Source organism: Cryptotermes secundus, unplaced genomic scaffold (genome assembly GCF_002891405.2).
Source record: "Cryptotermes secundus unplaced genomic scaffold, Csec_1.0 scaffold648, whole genome shotgun sequence".
NCBI lineage: Eukaryota > Metazoa > Arthropoda > Insecta > Blattodea > Kalotermitidae > Cryptotermes > Cryptotermes secundus.
The window spans coordinates 58,961-78,851 of NW_019720174.1; the positions used below are offsets into that span (position 1 = coordinate 58,961).

The following is a 19,891-nucleotide window of genomic DNA, read 5'->3' on the forward strand; positions in this document are numbered from 1 at the left end:
ACCTCCTCACTTGGTTCAATTAAAGTTTGTGTTTTTCTTTATGGTAGATTCACATCATCCACATAGACCAACAGCTTATGTGTCCCGTTTAATTTTTGTCCCACCTGGTTTACCTGGACCTTCCTAATGGCATATTCTAAAGCAAAGTTGAAAAGCTTTGGGAATAAGTCACATATGTTACAATAAACGTGGAATTAATTATCAATTCCAAATCTTATTTTATAAATAACAAAACACAAAGAATTCAAAACTGAGACATTAATGAGCAACTTATAAATCAACTGAACAATTACACTGAATACTTGAACTATTGGTAGTACAATGCACAAGCATTTGTAAAATGTCACCATACTTGTACAGAACTAAGAAGTTGGTAAGCAGTCCTCAATAAAACACATACAAATCAGTTAAGGACACAAAGGATTTACATATATATGATTCATCAAGAATACCTATTATTCCAATGCGATTATATAGTAGTTAAAAAACCAAGTACAGGGAACGTAAGAACACAATGAGTATGGAAATTATGTTAAAAATTTAGTATTCTTAATTTCAGAACAAAGTATCAATTCCCATTTGCAATTCATAAATTTAAGTATAAAAACAAAAATATAATATTACAGCGTTCCGTATATAATGCCTCCTATTTTTTTTAAAGAAAACTACAACAGATACAGAAAGCATAATAATGCAGTTAAATAGAACAAGATTTCAGCTACTTACAGTTATTTTTCCACATAATCACCACCATTCGTTATGCACTTTTGCCAGCGATTAACAAGAGCCTGTATGCCGTGCCTGTAAAAGTCTGCGCCAGCAGAGGCTAGCCACTTTCTTACAGCTGCAATGACAGCATCGTTGTCCGGAAAATATTGCCCACGTAGTCCGTCTTTCTTAGGCCCAAAGAGATGGAAGTCTGAAGGTGCTAAACCGGGGCTATAAGGTGGATGTGGTAGGACAGTCCAGCCAAACTTTGCAATGTGCGCGGTGGTCGCCAAACTTGTATGGGGTCTAGCCTTATCGTGTTGCAAGCGCAAGGTTGTCTGCTCCTCTGGCCTGACTCGGGAAATGCGGGCTTTCAGCTTAGTCAGCGTTGTTCTGTAGCGTTCAGAATTGACAGTCCCTGGTTGTTATCTGCTGATCTGTATGGATGAGGCGCTGTTCGTTGTGAGGAGTGGCAGCTGAGCAGGGACGCCCAAGGCGTACATTTTTGTACACAGGTGAAGCTTGGTGTCTCACTTGTTGACAAAATTAAAAATCTGCCTGTACCCATCAGATATTAGACACACAAGGGACCGGGAGCAAAGTGACCAGAGCTTGAAGCTGACCATTCGCCTCCATTTAGCGCCGAGGTCAAGTATGTTGGAGCCATGCCCCCCGTATATCTTAAAGACGTAGATCTTAATTTATTAAGGGGCAACTTTGCCTTTATAATGAAAAGTTGTATTACATTCCATCTACTGTTGAGCGCATGAAACAGTGTATATGGCCACCAAAACTAAGTTATAAGATTAGTTTTGTGCTGCATTGTTTGAGCCTGTTTAATTACAATGTGAAGACAACGGTCTTCTTGATTGTAACAGTCTGTAGTTCAGAGAGAACCCAAAGTATTGTGCAACACAGCACTTCCATCTCCAGGGTTGAACAGTAAACCATGGAGAACTTCTTTCGACTCTTCACTCTGGCCAAAATTGTGTCAAACAGTAAATTGTAACATGTTAACAGCCAGTCACTCAGTCCTTCTGGGACGTCAGATTCAGCCAAGCTTTATTAACCGACATTAGTGAGAACCATCCTGCCATACTAAAGCTAATGAGAATGCTAATATAGGGCAACATCTATAAATTTAATAGATCAAACGGTGGGGAATTCCATGAGAATATACAGTGTGTATGTGTGTAAATTATAATGCTTACTCATATTTTTTCAAATTGTTTATTGCGCATATCCCTCGGAATCCATGTAATTAGTTGTGTTTAGGGTGTCGTTACTGGTTGACATACTGCCTACTAGCGACCCCATTAACAGCCAGTAATCAGACAACAATATTACGGGAGGGCATAGCATTTGCTAAGATAGATTTGCAAGACGATGACATCTTATACAGTGATGCGAAGGGCATCCCATAAGTGTTGAGCGAATATCTCTGTGTCCAAAGCACTACTATAAAGCAGAATACAAGCATAGTAACAATTATAAGAAGACCTCTTCTCCCTACTCTGAGTTTTGGGCGTAGCACTGCTGTGACACAGACAATGTTTAATTGTTTCTTCAGTGCTGCAGCATCCTTACACTGGCCTTGAAGAACATTTGTTTCAAGTTTGAGGTCATCCCTGGCCTTCTCTACAGCCTTTGTACCACTTGCTTGGCATTTGTGTTGTAATATAAATTTGTTCCTTTCTTCTGTCATTTCTGCAATATCCTTACACTCGCCCTGAAGATGTTCCATTTGAAGCTGTAGGTTGTCCCTGACCTCCTTTAGATGCTGTTGCTCTGCTGTTACAGTTTTTAATTGCTCCTTGATTGCTGCAACGTTGTTACACTGGCCTTGAAGATATTCTGTTTCATGCTTGAGGGCGTCATTTTCCTTCTGCATGGCCTCCAAAACTGCTGCTTGGCTTTCAAATTCGAATATAAGATCGCCTCTCTCTTGTGTGAGTTGGTCGCGCTCCATTATTACAATGTCTAATTGCTCACTGAGTGCAGCAACTTCCTTATGCAGACTCTGAAGGTTTTCTACCTCAAGTTTTAGTGCATCCCTCTCCGTCTTCAAGACCTCTATGTCACCTACTGTGGATGTTACTGTGAAACGGTTGCTATTGGCTTGACATTCCAACGAATTTATTTCTGTATTAATTACATCAGTTTTGTAGGGATCATCGTGTAGTGTTGTCTGAGGACTGTATCTCAGAATCTATTGGAAGAAATTGACAAAAAATGTTAATTTACTTCTCACAGTAATGGGCCACATAACAACAAAAATGTAACGTGCAAAAATCTGTATCTCGATTTACATTTTATAATTAAAAGGAGGCATCTGTTTTGTTAAAACATCTTGAACAGTAATTTCTCTATGTAATTTATTCTTCAGTGGTGCAACAGACCCAGAATTAACATACCATGGTGATTAATAAAAGACGCATTGGAAAAGATATGGAAATAAGCGATTGTGGCCCAGTCGAGCCACTGGAACACTATTTGCCTGAAGGCAATGGAGGAAAGCATGATAAACCTCAGAATAACCAATTTGAACTGAATAACTCCTGCACACAAGTCTAGAGTTGCCGTTGCGTTGGTATAGTGTGTAAAATTTCGTTAATAAGGGACCCTATAGTCAATAATTTCAGAAGATCCCAGAGGACAGCTGCATTTATAGGGGAGAGTTGTCAATATCGCACCAGTGCCTACACCGTATTTTCTTAATTATGAGAAGTCATATGATCTGAACTGCCAACTGGTGGATCTGTTAGATACAAATTATTATTTCAGAGCTACACCAGTAATCTGATATGTACGGGACCAAGGTACTGCCAGATTACTGGGAAAAGTTGGAACAAATTTGTTAAGTTTGCACAACACAGAAGTTTCAGAATTGATTATCATTTATTTACTTTACATGCATAAATGTGTACTGTGAACTTTTGTGCATTCAATATTTAATATGTTAATCAATTTTAATCATTATACCAGTAGCCAAAAAACACTGGGCACAAGGCTTTCTCAGACGAAATAGTGAACAAAGTGTTAGAAAGCTTGAACCTACTACAGTCAGCAGGATCCTGGATTTTATCAAAATTAAAGTCACTCTATTTCATGACAACTTATTGGCCGTCTTTTATGGGTGTACAAGTTTGGACTTAATCATATCTTCAGTGTGTAAAACTCTGCTTCAGTCAGTGAGCTATAAGGGTCAAAAGCAGGTTGGGACTGGCACAAGTATCACTCAGTCATGGAGGTTTCCTGCTAGTATCTATGCTTGCTCAGATCCATAGTGAATGAAAGAAGATTTGTTTATCATCTGACCAAAAGTTTCATCTCACATTTTCAGCCCTGCATTCAGAATCCCACATGATGAACACAAAAGTGCAAATGCCTGAGGAAGAGAAATTTCTGTTACCATAGAGCTAAAATTCGGCTGCACACCTATAACACCAGGGGATCTACTCTCAGACGACAGAAGTTCAGCAAACACCATGGTGTCACAGTATCAAAGGAAAAGTGTTGATTATGGAGGGGGTATGGGGGACAACAAATCCAGTAAGTCGTTAAGGAAACACCATGGTATGATCGAAAAAGCTCAAGCACGGAGACCTCGATTAACTCAATGAATTTCAAGCTTTCTGACTAAATAACCTACATTTCTCATAGACTGGGATCAGCGATCGAATGAAGGAAACATAATGCTCTACCGCAACAGCAAGAGCCAACTGAGGTTTTTGTTGTTGCAAACTGTTTTTAAAATCATCAGTTTGCCTTCTACTAAATGACAGGTATAAACTACCTGAAACACCCACTAGGTACTGCTGCAGAAATGTGTACTTTTTAAGAGAGATAACTTCTGCAAACAATAACCAAAAATAGTCTTTAGCAGCTCTAAGATCTAAGCTTCACGAGAAAGAAGTGTTCTCTACCAAAATGCGACAATGCTCTGAGAGCTAAAAGACATAACATGACAGACACGTGCCATGACATAATGTAAAGAGTGGATGAAAGTATGACAGTGGTGTGGACCGAACTAAGTTACCTCAGGAGAAATTTTACAAGCAGGATTTTATGCTACGACCATGAATATTCAAACTGAAATAAGTTGGTTTTCCAGCGATACAGACATGTCTCACCCTAATGCAGTTTGATAGAATCCTTGCACTTGGCCCCTGGGATTACGGTACCTCACTACAACTGCTTAGAACATTAAAATGTATCTCGAGAATACAGAGTTAGGTGACGTGAATCAGACTGAGCAGGCTAGAGGTTAGCTTTACTGCCGAGCCCACTGATCTGAGCATCTACTGATAAAACAGAGAAGGGAATGCTCACTGTGATTAGGTAGACCACACCTTTATCATGGCAGCATACTTTACCTTCTTTCTCAGGACATCTAACTCTTTCTCCAAGGCTTGTATGATTTCTTCGTTCCGCTGAGTATCTTTCTTTGCCTGTTCTCTCTGGGAATGCAGTTCACTCTCATACTCAGTTATGAGCTCATCCTTCTCTATGAGTTCGTTCCTTAATCTCTGTATTTCATCTCTTGCTGTGATAAGATGTGCACTGAAAGAAAAACAATTTTCAATTCTGCATGAAGAAGGAACTCATTTTAATATTACCCACCCACCTATGTCCTGGTATTCCTAGTGGTCTCTTCCCTTCTAGCTTTTCCACAAAAATCCTATGTGAATTCCTTATCTCCCTTATGTATGCTACATGCTCTGCCCATTTCATCCCCCTTGACTTACACCTGGCAAACAGTGCAAGTTATGAAGCTTCTCATTATGCAGTTTTCTCAAAACTCCTGTCACTTCATCCCTCTTTGGTCCACATATTCTCCTCAGCACCATGTTCACAATATTTAAAATCTACATTCCTCCCTTAATTTTAGAGACTAAGTTCCACACCCATACAGAACCACACGCAAAATTATAGTTTTGTATACTCTGAATGGTTGAAGGCATTAGCCAAATTAAATCAACTCTTAAGAGTTGTATAAGTGTATAAAGTTGTATACCTGTAATGTCCTATGGACATTTTAATGATTTTAACAATCATAGTATCGAAATACATTTTAAGTAAATGACATATTCTTGATGTCTTCTATATTGTTGTATTGTTTGCAATATCAGTTTCAAACTCAAAGGGACTAGGGTCAGGTACTAACGGCTCAGCTGTATGTATTTCTATCTGCCAAGCATCAATGGACCTATGTATGTTTAATAACTTAGGGGAGTAGTTCTTCCAATTATTCACAATATTATTTGAATCTGCAAGCAGATTGCCATTCCTATGCTTCACTAACTTCTATGTTGGTAACCCTTCTTAAACATGCATACCTTAATTGATTTTGTGTGTGTATACAAACATACCCCATAATTTTACCATACACGTGACATGGAATATTCTAATACAAAGGCTGAAGTTTTCCCCATCCTTAACTATTGAAGCACGATGCATTAAGACGTCTAGGAAAGTGGCTGTAGTGATAATGTTTCTTGGCCTCGGCACTAGTTTGAGACTTTACCACAGCCCCCCCTCCTCGTATTAATTGGATAGAAGTGTGGGTGGGCATCAGAGGTGATCTGGACGACGTGGAGAAAGTATTTTAACTGGGACTTGTACTCTGAATCCTCGTTCATGCAGCCCATAATATAAAGATATAAAATAGATTTTGTTAATATCTGATGTACAAACAATTTTATATATTGTGACGTGTTGCGCTATGGATGACGCCCCTCCCTCCCCGACAGCCGTGACGTGCCGAGCGGAGCCAAAGTGAGCCAAGTCCAAGCATGCTGGTCGCTATGCAAAGCGAGTAAACAGCAGTTGCTAAGCAAAGCCAGTCAACACCCCATCTCTCCCCGCGGTGACGTAACACGGAACACCGCAGTTGCTACGTAGCTGTAAACAACTCCTGACAGCGTTGCTAGGCTATCGGCAAACACGGCGACTAGGCAACAAGGAAGCGAGGCGTTTTCCCGTTGTCCGGCTGAGGGTTTATAAGAAACCTACAGTGCCTATGAAGACAGTTGAAGTGTATCAGTCACTGAAGTGAGTTTTCAAGGCAGCAGCCTACGAGTTGAGTTGAAATCTAGCCAGCGGAGAGTTACGAGTTAGCCAGGGAGTCAGTCAACCAGTCAGTTGTAGCCTAGTATTCGCAGGCCAAGTAATTGTAATACTGCAGATAGCAGTAGTTGTGACTCTGTAAATTGTGTGATTGTAAGAGCGAATGTGCAATAAAATTCGCTATATTCAATACGGCGTGAAGTTATTTGTTGCGTTATACATCCAACACGTGACAATTAAATGTAACGTGTTTAGTTACTGAAGACGCCGTTCAGATTATTAATTGGTTTATTTAACAACCTACAAGTCTTAAATACAATTGATTATAACACTCTTGCGGGACTTCACACTTTATAACCCTATTCGCAATAATCTCTTCACTCTTATCTTCAGTAGTCTACACGTATTCACAGTACGGGAGCTATACAAGAGTCACTGTGTTACACACTCCCAATTACTTCTCAGTTATCACAAACTATCACTGATTATCACACGCGTCCGGTTCTTCTTTCCGCGACTGCTGCTAGATTCCAACTGTGTTGCTCCGGTTCACACACTAACTCTCGCTTACTGCCCAGCCGGCTTTTTATTCCGTTCGCTGTTGCCTTGCGTGCCTCGTCACAGTAGGAAGCGGTGCCACGTAGCTCGGGGGGGCAGAGCGCTGACTCACCTTCTACGTCACCGTGGCCAGAGCTGCCACGTCACTGCTGGGGGAGGGAGGGGGTGTCCTCCATAGTGCAACACATCACAATATGTTTTAATATAATTTTTTTCATGTTACAGAGCTGTGTATTAAAACTCACCCACTAGCATCAAGATCAGCCATATTTACACTCGTCTGTGTCGCTGCAGTGTCAGTGCTCTTTGGTCTTGTGACAAACTGTAAGCATACAAACATTCATATAAGAAAGCAATATTATTGATGCAATCATGCTGATATCCCAGTTGAGTAGTTCTCATGCTCATTAACACTCATCTCAAAAAAAGCAAAACACACAAATCATTTTAACAGAAGTGGCACACTTTTGAAACAACCGTCTCTCTATATGTTTTCAACACTACATATTAAGTGGTAAGCTCCGACACCACAAGTTTCGGCGCCTCTCATAGTTTGGTATTACTGATTTTAAGAAATTAAAAAGTGCATATCTGGTGGCAGTCTCCTATGGTACAACGTCCAGCAGACTTTCAGTTGAAGCATGTCAACAGATACAGTTATTTTGACATACACATTGGAAATTGGGGCAACCAAAGACAGGAAGATGAATTTATTTGAAAATTCCTATACGCCTACATTAATGTGTGGAGCAGAAAAATGGTCAAGGACAAAGGAAGATATTGGTAGAAAAACAGGAGCTCAGATCAGACTGTTAAGTAGAGTAGGAAGAACCAGGAGGGACAGAGTACAATAAATGAACAGAAGTCGTACATCACTAAAAGTTTGTCGTAGAAATACAAACAAAAAAAAAGATGGTATGGACACGTTTCAAGAACGAGTGAAAAGTAATCCAAAAAACCAACAGGAAATTCCAAAAAAGGAGACTGAGATAAACATGGGGACAGTAATCTAGGAAACTTGTTATGCAGAAGGAAGCAAGAACATTGAAAGAAACAACAAGAAGGGGCTTTGGGAAGACAGAGATAAGTACAGAGCTTTGGCTCCTACATGATTCTCACAAAAGTGTGAATGAGCAGTTAAAATTTGTGTGCACACCTGTAACACTAGGGGGTTCACTCACAGATGATGATGGTTAAACACCATGGTTTCACGATAACAGAAGACAGTTGTCTATGGAAGATTAAATGAACCACAACTCTGACATGTCAACAAGGAAACACATATCTACTATGGAAAAATGTTAAGAACTTAAAAATAAACAAATGCAGAAAGCAATGAGAACGTGATTAACTCAACGACTTTCAAACAATTATGAAAGATAATATTTAACACATCTAAAATCTAAGTTTCATAAGATAAAACTGTTTTCCATCAAACCATGCGAAAGCTTAAAAAACCAGAAGACATACAGTGATGGAAAATTGCCATGACACAATGTAAAGAGTGGATGAATTGTGAAAGTGATGTTGTCTGAAGTGAAAACATTAGGACAGATTTTACATGTAGAATTTTATGCTACGGCTGTGAATATTCAGACAATGATAAAGAAATGTCTCACTCTAATGCAGTTTGACAGAATACTTGCGCTTGGCTTCTGGGATTACAGTATCTCACTAGAACTGCTTAGAACATTAAAATGTATCTTGAGAATACAGAGTTAGGTGACGTGAATCAGACTGAGCAGGCTAGAGGTCAGCTTTACTGTTGGGCCCACAGATCTGAGCATCAGATGATAATGCAGAGAAGGGAATGTTCTCTTTCAGTAGGCAGAACACACTTTTATCATGTGAGCATCCCTTACCTTCTCTCTTTGGACTTCTAATTCACTCTCCAAGGCTTGTATGATTTCTTCCTTTGCCTCCATATCTCTCTTTGCCCTTTCTCTCTGGGAGTGCAGTTCACTCTCATATTCGGTTATGCGGTCATCCTTCTCAGTGATTTCATTCCCTAACTTCAGTATTTCATCTCTTGCTGTGATAAGCTGTAGACTGAAAGAAAACCATACAATTTACCGACTCTGCATGAAGAAGGAATTTCTGCTAGGTAGCAAGCAAGACATTCAGCAACTTCACCATACTCTTGCCATACACAGAGGATTCCAATGAATAGGGTCATTCCCTAATAAGGGCAGCCGTTTATTTCATTAAAAGTCTGGAGAGAAAAAACAAATAGAAAATATAACCAGAATTTGCTTCACTTGTTTGGGAAATTGTGTTGTTCAACTGGGCCAGGAGCTGCCATATGGCACACTTGTGATTACTGTGTCATCAATGAGTCACCGAGTCAATCAGTATAAATGACGACTGAGCTACAGTTGCTCTCAGAATCATTATGACTGCATTTGTGAGTCTGCAGTTGAATGTGCAGTGATTTTTTGTTTAAGATTTCAGATCCCCACAGACATGCCTAGGAGAAACATAATATTCACTGACAAAACTGCCTTACTTGGAAAAATTATGTACGTTCAATAACTTAGAGAAGTAGTTCTTCCACTTATTCAGAATGTTGTTCGAACATGCAGGCAGATCACATTTCTTATCCTTAACCATGTTACTTCTATGTTGGCAACCCTTCTTAATCATGCATACATTAATTGATTTTTTGTGTTTATACAAACATACTTCATAATTTGACCATACATGTGACAAGGTATATTGTTATATAAAAGGTGAGTTCCCTGTGCTCAAATAATGAAGCATGATGCATTAAGACATCTAGGAAAGTGGATATATAAATCCACATCTTCTTAACCTAGGCACTAGTTCTGAGGTAAGTGGTCAGCTTCAAGACATGGGCGCTTTACCTCCATGGGAAACAGCCCCCCCCCCCCCCCCCCCCCGTGCNCTCGTTCGATAGAAGGATGGGTGGGCAGAGCAGGTCTGGACGACGTGGAGAAACTATTTTACCCTACTGTGACTCGTACTCTGAACCCTCAGTCATCCAGCCCATAATATAAAGATCTAAAATAGATTTCTTTAATACCTAATGTACAAACAGTTTTATATTTGAAGAAAGTAGTCTTCTGGGATTTGGCACTGTGTATATGTGGTGTTAACCGACGTTTCGGAGGAACGTATCGCCTCCATCTTCAGGGTAGAATATATACATATACCACATATACACGGTGCCAAATCCCAGAAGACTGCTTTCTTNTATACATAGACCACATATACACGGTGCCAAATCCCAAAGACTGCTTTCTTCATAGTCACCGCCATTAAAGCCTCAAATCTTACACAGTTTTACATTTGGTTTGCATGTAAATTCTTTCATCTTATAGAATATTCTGAATATCAAAACTCACCGATTATCATCGAGATCAACCATATTTACACTCATCTGTGTATCTGTAGAGGCAATGCTCCCTGGTCTTGTGACCAACTGTAAACATACAAACATTCATATAAGCAAAGTAGTATTATCATTATTGATGCAGTCATGCTGATATATTTTCATTTGCTGGCAGCCGAGTATGTAGATGGCAAAATTCTGATTAGGCTGCGCATTATAAATTCTGTTTGTGTTCTCGTACTGGCCATTAAGGACAAGGACCCCCGTCTTGCAATGTTTGTGTGAGAAGCATTGCAACAAGGGTTTGCTGGGATTTTAATTTAATTTATTTAGTGGTTGGGCTTGTATTACCTCATTTTATGTGTTTGAGTTTCAAAATGTAACGAGGGTTTCTTTTCTGCTGGTGTTCATTTGTACATGTTTAGGTTTCCATTGCCCCACTTGTGTTTCTGTTTGGTTATAATAATGGGGCACTGTTCCAAGTGGTGAGGTATATTCCTTTCTGAGTTTCTGTCTGCACCAACTGAACTGGTCGAGGTTAGTTGTTGCTCAGAATTTTGCTATATTCTGACTGTTTTCAAATGTTCCAGGTTAATAATCAAGATTATTATGATGTTATGACTGTTATAGTAATTACTGTGCTTTATTTTTTTGATATCACTTATTGTTAGCCATTGGATACCGGCTGGACAACCGAGGGGACAGAGTTTGAGTCCCAATAGGGTTAAGAATTTTCTCTTCACCACGTTGTCCAGACTGGCTCTCGAGCCCACCCAGCCTCATATCCAGTGGGTACCAGAGGTAAAGCATTCCAGGTGTGAAGATGACCACTCACCTCTTACTAGTGCCGCGGTCAAAAAAATGTGGATCTGTGTGTCCACTCCCCCATATGCCTTCATAGCCTAGTGCTTAATTACTTAAGCACATGGATAACTTTACCTTTACTAGTAAATAACGAGGCTACAATGTTATAGCAGTAAAACAGAAACAATTTTAACAGAAGTGGCATCCTTTTGAAACCACTGTCTCTTTACATGATTTCAGCATCCCAGATTAAGTGGTATGCTCTCAAACCACAAATTTCTGTACCTATCATAATTTGGTATTACTGATTGTAAAAGACTAAAAAGTGCATATCTGGAGGACAGTCTCCAATGACACAATGTCTAGGAGTCAGGTACACTGACTGGGCCTGTACACATTCATTTCATTCACACTGTGCAGAAGACTAAAAAAATGTAAGAAACCATTATCATTATTGTGATGTACATATTAGAAATGGGGATAACCAAAGAGAGGAAAATGAATATATTTGAAAATTCCTATAGGCCTAGATAAATGTGTGGAGCAGAAATGTGGACAAGGGCAAAGGATGATATCAACAGAAAAACCGGAGCTCAGATCAGACTTTTAAGTACAGTAAGAAGAACCAGGAGAGACAGAGAACAATAAATGAACAGAAGTTGGACAGCACTAAAAGTTTATCGTAGAAATACAAACAGAAAAAGATGGTATGGACACGTTTCAAGAATGAATGAAGTGATTCAAGAGACCAACAGGACAATTCCCAAGAAGGAGACAGAGATCAAGCTGGGAACAGCAAGCTAGGAAACATGTTATGCAAAAGGAAGCAAGAACATTGCAAGAAACAACAAGGAGGGGCTAGGGGGTCCACTCACAGATGATGATGGTTAAGAAAACATCATGGTTTCATTATAGAAAAGGAAAGGTGCTGACTATGGAAGATGTAAGTGGGACAACAACTCCAACATGTCAACAAGGAAACACCAGTCGACTACAGAAAAAGATCAAGTATTTAAAAAAAATAAATACAGAAAGCAGTGAGAACATGATTAACTAAACCATTTTCAAACAATTACCAAAAATAATCATTAATGCCTCTAAAATCTAAGACATATCTCATCCTAATGCAGTTTGACACAATCTTTGCACGTGGCTTGTGGGATTACAGTGTCTCACTGGAACTGCTTGGAACATTAAAATGTATCTCAAGAATACAGAGTTAGGTGATGTGAATCAGATGGAGCAGGCTAGTGGCTAGCTTTACTGCTGAGCCCACAGATCAGAGCATCTGATGATAATACAGAGAAGGGAATGTTCTCTTTCAGTATGCAGAACACACCTTTACCATGCGAGCATCCCTTACCTTCTCTCTTTGGAATTCTAACTCTTTCTCCAAGGCGTTTATGACATCATCCTTTGCCTCCTTATCTCTCTTTGCCCGTTCTCTCTCGGAATGCAGTTCACTCTCGCATTTGGTTATGAGCTTATCCTTCTCAACGAGTTCATTCCCTAACCTCAGTATTTCATCTCTTGCTTTGATAAGCAGTACACTGAAAGAGAGAAATACCATTTACTAATTCTGCATTAAGAAGGAACTTCTACTAGGTAGCAAGCCAGACACTCAGCAACTTCACCTCAGCCTTGCCTATACAGAGGATTCCTGTTAACACAGTTACTTTCTAATTAGGGCAGCCATTTATTTCATTAAATATCTGGAGAACAAAAATAAATTGAGAATATAACCAGAATTTGCTTCACTTGTTTGGGACATCATGTTGTTTAACTGGGCCAGGAGCCGCCATATGGCACACTTGATGATTTCTGTGTCATCTATGAGTCTCTGAGTCAGTCAGTATAAATGACGACTGAGCTACAGTTGCTCTCAGAATTGCTGTCACTGTGTTTGTGAGTCTACTATTGCATGCGCAGTGATTTTTTTTTTTTAAATTTCAGATCCCCACAGACATGCCTAGGAGAAACATAATGTTCACTGACAAAACTGCCTTACTTGAAAAAATTAAGAACCATCCACCTAACACCAGTCATCTCCAACTGACACGGATAACTGCAGTGCCCAAATCCATAACTGCAGGAGTTATACAGCAGCAAGAGAAACTGGGAAATCAATGGACATTATGTCATGGCCAGCCGCGAACTTCCCAAAAACTGAAGTGTGAAGGTGAAGTTCCAGATGCTGAAGAGGCCTTCAATCAGTTATTCTTTATTAAAAATTTAAGAAGTATACGTGTCAGTGGTCCAACGTTAACCACACCGATGGTGTCTCCACCTTATTGTGGCAGTGGTGGCGTTTGAGTGCTCCTGAGACCCTGAGAGCTATGCCAGCGGTTTCATTGTTACTGATAGGATCACCCAAGCTGGATAGGTCAAAGGGTAGCAGCCAGACGAAGAGAGATACCCTGGTCCTCCAGGTTTGGGGTTGTGCGTGAGGCTAACAACCTCACATCATAAAAACTGAACTATTTAGAAACCAGATAATCAAACGGCCTCCGTAGTCTAGAGGTAACGTTCCCACCACATGACTCATAGTACGCGGGTTCAAATACCCGGCGGAAGTCGTCGAATTTTTAAGGGTGGAAAAATTCTGGGAACAAGTCCTCCGGGAGGGACTTTAAGCCATGGGTCCCGTGTCGTAGCTTTACAGCATGTAAAAGAACCTCATATCTCCAAAGGAGGTCACTGAGCCAAATTACGGACGTTTCCCGCCCAACAGCAGTCTCTAATACCTCTGGTAGATGGGGAAAGCATTATAGATTCCTCTCAGCTAGTAGAGCCGGTCTCGCTGGCTGGACGGGACTGATGGTAAGCACCAGTACCGGTAGGATATAGAGACTGGTAGAAATCATAGAGGGAAGCACAATGGACCAATACAGGTCTAAATGCATGGGGAAACCCACCCTCTCCAATACTAACTAACTAACCAGATAATCATCTTCAGATGGATGGATTGAATGGAAATCGACATCAGCAAAGGAGCACGAACAAGATTATAATGGCAACGTGGAATGAGAGATCAATGTTGCAAGCTGGGAAGATGCAAGATATATACAACAAGATAGGAAGAATCAGGTTGGGATGGTTGGAGGATGTACATGATGATCTCTGTATAATGAAAGTGAAGAGATGGGCAGGAGAGATGAAGAACAGAGAAGAATTGAGGCAGATTGTTCAGGAGGCCAAAGCTTACCCTGAGCTATAGTGCCAAGGGGAAGGAAGGGGAGGGTCCAATGTTAAGCAGTAAGCCAGGGGAGTTAGCTAAAAACCTGGGTCATTAGGATCTCAAAGCAACGTATACTCGGTTTTCTCAGTGATAATTCAAGGTTTGGAATAAGATTCAAGAAGGCACACAGCAAGAATGAGGTTACTGATGCTGGAACTACGGAATAACTAAAATCCACAAAGGTGTCAAACTTACATGTGCAGATGATATCTACAATGCTGATGCCAATCTGCAAGCAGATCACCATTCTTATCCTTAACTTTGTTACTTCTAGGTTGGTAACCCCTGTTAAACATGCATAAATAAATTGATTTTGTGTGTGTGTGTGTGTGTGTGTACAAACACGTTTAATAACTTGACCATCCATTTGGCAAGTCATATTGTAATATAAAAGGAGAAGTTGTCCTGTGCATAACAATTGAAGCACAACACCATTAAGACGTATAGAGGAGTGGATATATTGATTCATGTTTTCTTGATCTCGGGTCTAGTTGGAGGTGAGTGGTCAGCTTCAAGCCTTGGCTGCTTTACCACAGGAGAAACAGCCCCCCGGTACATGTTGGATTGGAGGATGGGTGGGTCTCAGAGCCAGTCTCGACAACATGGAGAGAATTCTTTATCCTACTAGGATGTGAACTCGAAACCCTCGGTTGTCGAGCCCATAATATGAAGAAATAAAACAGATTTTTTTAATATCTTATGCACAAACAGTTTTACATTTGGCTTCAATCTAAACTCATTCACATTATAGAGCTGTATATCAAAACTCACCCATCAGCGTCAAGATCATCCATATTTACATCTGTCTGTGTCTCTGTAGAGGCAATGCTCCCTGGTCTTGTGACCAACTGTAAACACACAAACATTCATATAAGCAAAAGTAACATTACTGGTGCAGACATGCTGATATCCCAGTTGAGCATTTCTCATGTTCATTAACGCTCATCTCATTTATAATTATGTTAAATTGTAGGGGTCTGAGCCACATTCTACCTGACAGCTCGAAACAGTGACCAGTATCTGATATATTTCCCCCTCCCCTGAGGCATCCATGCAATTATGTCCTTTATTACGTAATACCATCATTCCCATATATCATGTGACTCCCCCTTCCTCCAGATGTTTATGCAAAATGCTTCATCTAGGTACTGAGGCTTGGAAAGGGGTGTTTTCGTTTGCTCACAGCCCAGGAGGAAGGTAATGAAATTCTGTTTAGGTTGCACATTCTAAATTCTGTTTGGATTCTTATACAGGCTGTTGAGGGCGAGTGACCCCCTTGCTGGGATCCACGTGTCACGAGTGTTGCAACAAGGGTTTGCTGGTGTTTTAATTTAACTGAATTTATTGGTTGGGCTTGTAATATCTCATTTTGAGTGTTTGAGTTTGAAAATGTAACAAGGGTTTCTTTTCTGATCTGGTTTGTTTGTAGGTGTTCAGGCTTCCATTGCCCCACTTGTGTTTCTGTTTGGTTATAATAATTGTCAGTGTTCTGAGTGGTGAGGTACGTTCTTTTCTGAGTGGTGAGATACGTTCTTTTCTGAGTTTTCGTCTGGACCGATCAAGCTTGTCAAAGATAACAGGTTGCTCAGAGTTTTGTTATATTCTTACTGTTTGCACATGTTACAGTTCAGTGATGAAGATTATTAGTTAATATCATTGTAATGGTAATTATTGTGCTTTATTTTTTTAATGTCATGTATTGTTATTAAATATTTATTTTTGAGGTACTGGTTTTTCTCTTGAGAAATGCTAAAATGTTTGACACCCATCCATCTGCGGAGCATTGTGGACACAACAAAAGAACAAGGGACAAATGCAGTGATCATTCCCTCAAACTATGTAGGGCAAAGAGGGATCAACCTGCTAAGGTTTACACTGAACATGACAGGCTTATGCAATTTAGGTTGATACTGGCTGTAAATTTTTTAGAGAAAAAGGGTTGAGTTCATTTTCTCAACATCTTGTGATTGTTAGTGGTTTAAATGATTATGCCATGAAAAGGGAAGGTCGGAGCAGAAGGAAAATCACAGGCAAAGGAAGGTATCAGTATAGAAACAGTAGCTCAGGAGAGAGAGAGAGAATAAGAAATCAAAGAAATGAGACAGAATTTAAAGATTGTTACAAAAATAATATGAACAACTGAAAAATATGTTATTGGCCCATTTTGAGAATGAATAAAAACATGATCCCAAAAGATCTACTGTCCAAGAAACTAAAAGGAAAATGCCTATGAAGAAGCCTGATATCAGGACAGATACAAGTCAGGGAAGATGTCATACAGAAGGAAGGAAAAACATTGGAAGATCTTAATGAGAAGTAGCTTTGGGAAAACAGAGATACATGGAAGAGGTATCATATGGTACAATGGAAATGGAGCAAGAAGACAAGAATAAACAAACAAATAGAACATAGAGATCTTGTTTAGCTCAGCTGCTTACAATTCTTGTTGTCAGTGTAACATTGTAGGGAACAACATTAACATGCATCTGAGGCATACAAAGTATGGTTATGTGAAGGGGCCTGAGCAGACTAATGGTTAGGTTTACAGCCGTGACCCCAGATCTGAGCATCTGATAATACTACAGAGAAGGTCATGGTCACTGTGTGCAGGGAAGTCTCACCTCTGTGGTCATAACTTGTTTGAACTTGTATTTTCTTGTGTGCTGCCTTGCAGCTTCCAAATCCGTTTTCAAGTTCGCGATAAATTTACCATCTACCTGTTGTTTACATAATAACATATTCAAGTTATTTATTATCTTCTGTTTCTTTGATACTTCCATCTCTAATTGGCGAATCCTAGTTTTCATATTAAGCACAGATTTCCTGCAAGAAAAATATTAGTTTAGTAACTCTGCATGTAAATCAACTTCCTTTATGTAATAAAGCCAGAGCTTGATCATAGTCTTGCAACACAGATATTTCTGTACAGCAGCCCTGTCCAACGTGGAGCCTGCGGGCGCCATGGCGCTCGTGATATATTTTTCTGGCGCCCTCCGTAAGCACATATAATTGACCCGATTTTTAATATTAATTCAAATTGTAAGACGAGACATTTTTGAACGTCTGAGTACTGTTAAATATTTTCACAAAATTTCCTTGAAGCATGGTACAGTATTAAACATTCCTTGAAAATGTATGCCTATTTCTTTTCTCCCTTGCTAACAACACCAGTCTTAATTCTATTTTCACTAGAGAAACCGCCGTCCTCTCAAGATCAGGTAATTTTCCCTAGCGGTATTTTTACCCCCCTCAAACAGCCGCAAGTCCCCACTGAATCGGCTTTCATGGATTTCGGATTTATGGTCAGGGTACCATAAAATTTTCTGTGATCGGCAGGGCAAACATATTCACCGACACGAACATGACTATGGGCCCCAGCTTACCGTAATTTCCATAATTTCTAAACTCATCGGCAATATGAATCAAAGTTACTTTAATCCCAACAAAGCGATGCCGCAAACAATTAGAAGTTATTAAGAGGGTCCTACACTAATGGAAATTGGTAGTAGCTATATTTCCAAGTTTGCTTTCTTCAGCCAAACATTCAGTATTACTTGCGAGTTTGTGACGACCAGAGTTCAGTTGTTATGTGTCTTTTGTTGTGACAAGTAGTACATTCAAGTAGTTACACAGTTGTCAGTGTATTTTAGTTATTGTGCTTCAAATTATTGAGCAAATAAGCAGTACTATTTTATATAGCTATTTTTGATATGCCTAAAAGACAAAGAAGTTATAGTTTTAACAGTGAATGGGAGGAGCAGTATTGTTTTATTGAATACAGAGGAAAACCTGTGTTTATTGTGTAATAGTAGCGTGTCTGTTCCTAAAAAAAGTAATGTAGAGCGACATTTTTTGACTAACCACAATAACTTCAGCAATGAATTTCCTGTGAAATCTGAACAAAGAAAACAAAAGGTGAAAGACCTAAAATCTAAATTAACCTTGCAACGACGTGTATTTACAAAGCCTATCCAGCAAAGTAGTAACGTAACAATAGCTTCTTATAAAATCTGTCATGTGCTAGCTAAAAGGAAAAAACCTTTCAGTGATGGGGAAATAGTTAAAGAAACTATGACCAGTGCCGGCGACTCTCTGTTCGATGGTCACAAAGATAAATCTGCACTTATGTCTTCCATCAAAAGACTTCAGTTGTCTCACCAAACTGTTGCTACATGAGTTGAACAGATTTCTGAAAATCTGGAATCTCAACTACGTCAGGATTTGCAATCATGTGAATATTTTTCACTCCAGCTTGATGAAAGCACTGATATATCGGATGTTGCACAATTATGTGTATTTGTTAGAATGGTTTTTGGCGATTTTACGGTAAAGGAAGAGTTTGTTAAACTGCTAGCACCTCTTGAACATACTAGGGGAGAAGACATATTTAATGTGTTCCTTAAATTTGTGAAAGAATGTAACTTATCGCTTTCTAAACTTGTTGCTATAACTACAGATTGGGCGCCTTCAATTATTGGTAGGAACAATGGGTTTCTTGCTCTTTGTGCTAAGGATGAATCATTTCCCAGTGTTCTTTCTTATCACTGCATTATCCACCAGGAAGCTTTATACACAAAGGTTTTGAAGTTCGACCATGTTGTGAATGTAGTAACTCGTGTGGTAAATTATTTCAGATCGTCTTCTGCTTGTCATCGATTGTTCAGAAATCTTTGGAATGTGTCGGACACTGAGCATGGTGACATAATTTTCCATGCAGACATAAGGTGGCTTAATAGGGGGAAAACACTGGAACGATTTTTCTGTTTTCTGGATGAGGTCAGGGACTTTCTGAAATCATCTCCTGGCCAATATTATCAAGAACTTGATGAAATATCATGGCTACTAGATTTAGCTTTCTTGACAGATATCACCTCAAAATTAAATGAGTTAAGTCTTGAATTACAAGGGAAAGATCGTAACATTTCAAGCATGATAAGTGTAGTTAATGCTTTTCAAAAGGAAATAAAGCTATGGATTGCACATTTAAACAGAAATTCCCTTTCACATTTTCCGCATATGAAATCTGTTGTGGAAACCTTAAATGGCTGTGAATACGATCTTCCATCTTTTGCCCAGCATCTTGAAGCCCTTGTGACCGAATTTGGTAATAGATTTAGCCAGTTTTCAACACTTGAACCAGTGACAATGTTTATCAGTAATCC

At 39.5% G+C, this 19,891-nt stretch overlaps 1 protein-coding gene across 1 annotated transcript in view; it reads right to left on the reverse strand.

Moving 5' to 3' along the window:
- Positions 1–1,134: 1,134 nt before the first annotated feature.
- The window catches only part of LOC111867778 (myosin-10), a 23,788-nt gene continuing 5,031 nt past the window's right edge, over positions 1,135–19,891 (reverse strand). Inside the window, exons 2-9 of the mRNA XM_023857929.2 lie at positions 17,351–17,552; positions 15,501–15,577; positions 12,855–13,041; positions 10,701–10,777; positions 9,198–9,384; positions 7,581–7,657; positions 5,085–5,271; positions 1,135–2,917 (exon numbers count right to left, since the gene is read on the reverse strand). Coding sequence (XP_023713697.1) covers positions 2,039–2,917; positions 5,085–5,271; positions 7,581–7,657; positions 9,198–9,384; positions 10,701–10,777; positions 12,855–13,041; positions 15,501–15,577; positions 17,351–17,536 — 1,857 coding nt within the window. The 5' untranslated portion in view covers positions 17,537–17,552 and the 3' untranslated portion in view covers positions 1,135–2,038. The remainder of the gene's footprint in view (positions 2,918–5,084; positions 5,272–7,580; positions 7,658–9,197; positions 9,385–10,700; positions 10,778–12,854; positions 13,042–15,500; positions 15,578–17,350; positions 17,553–19,891) is intronic.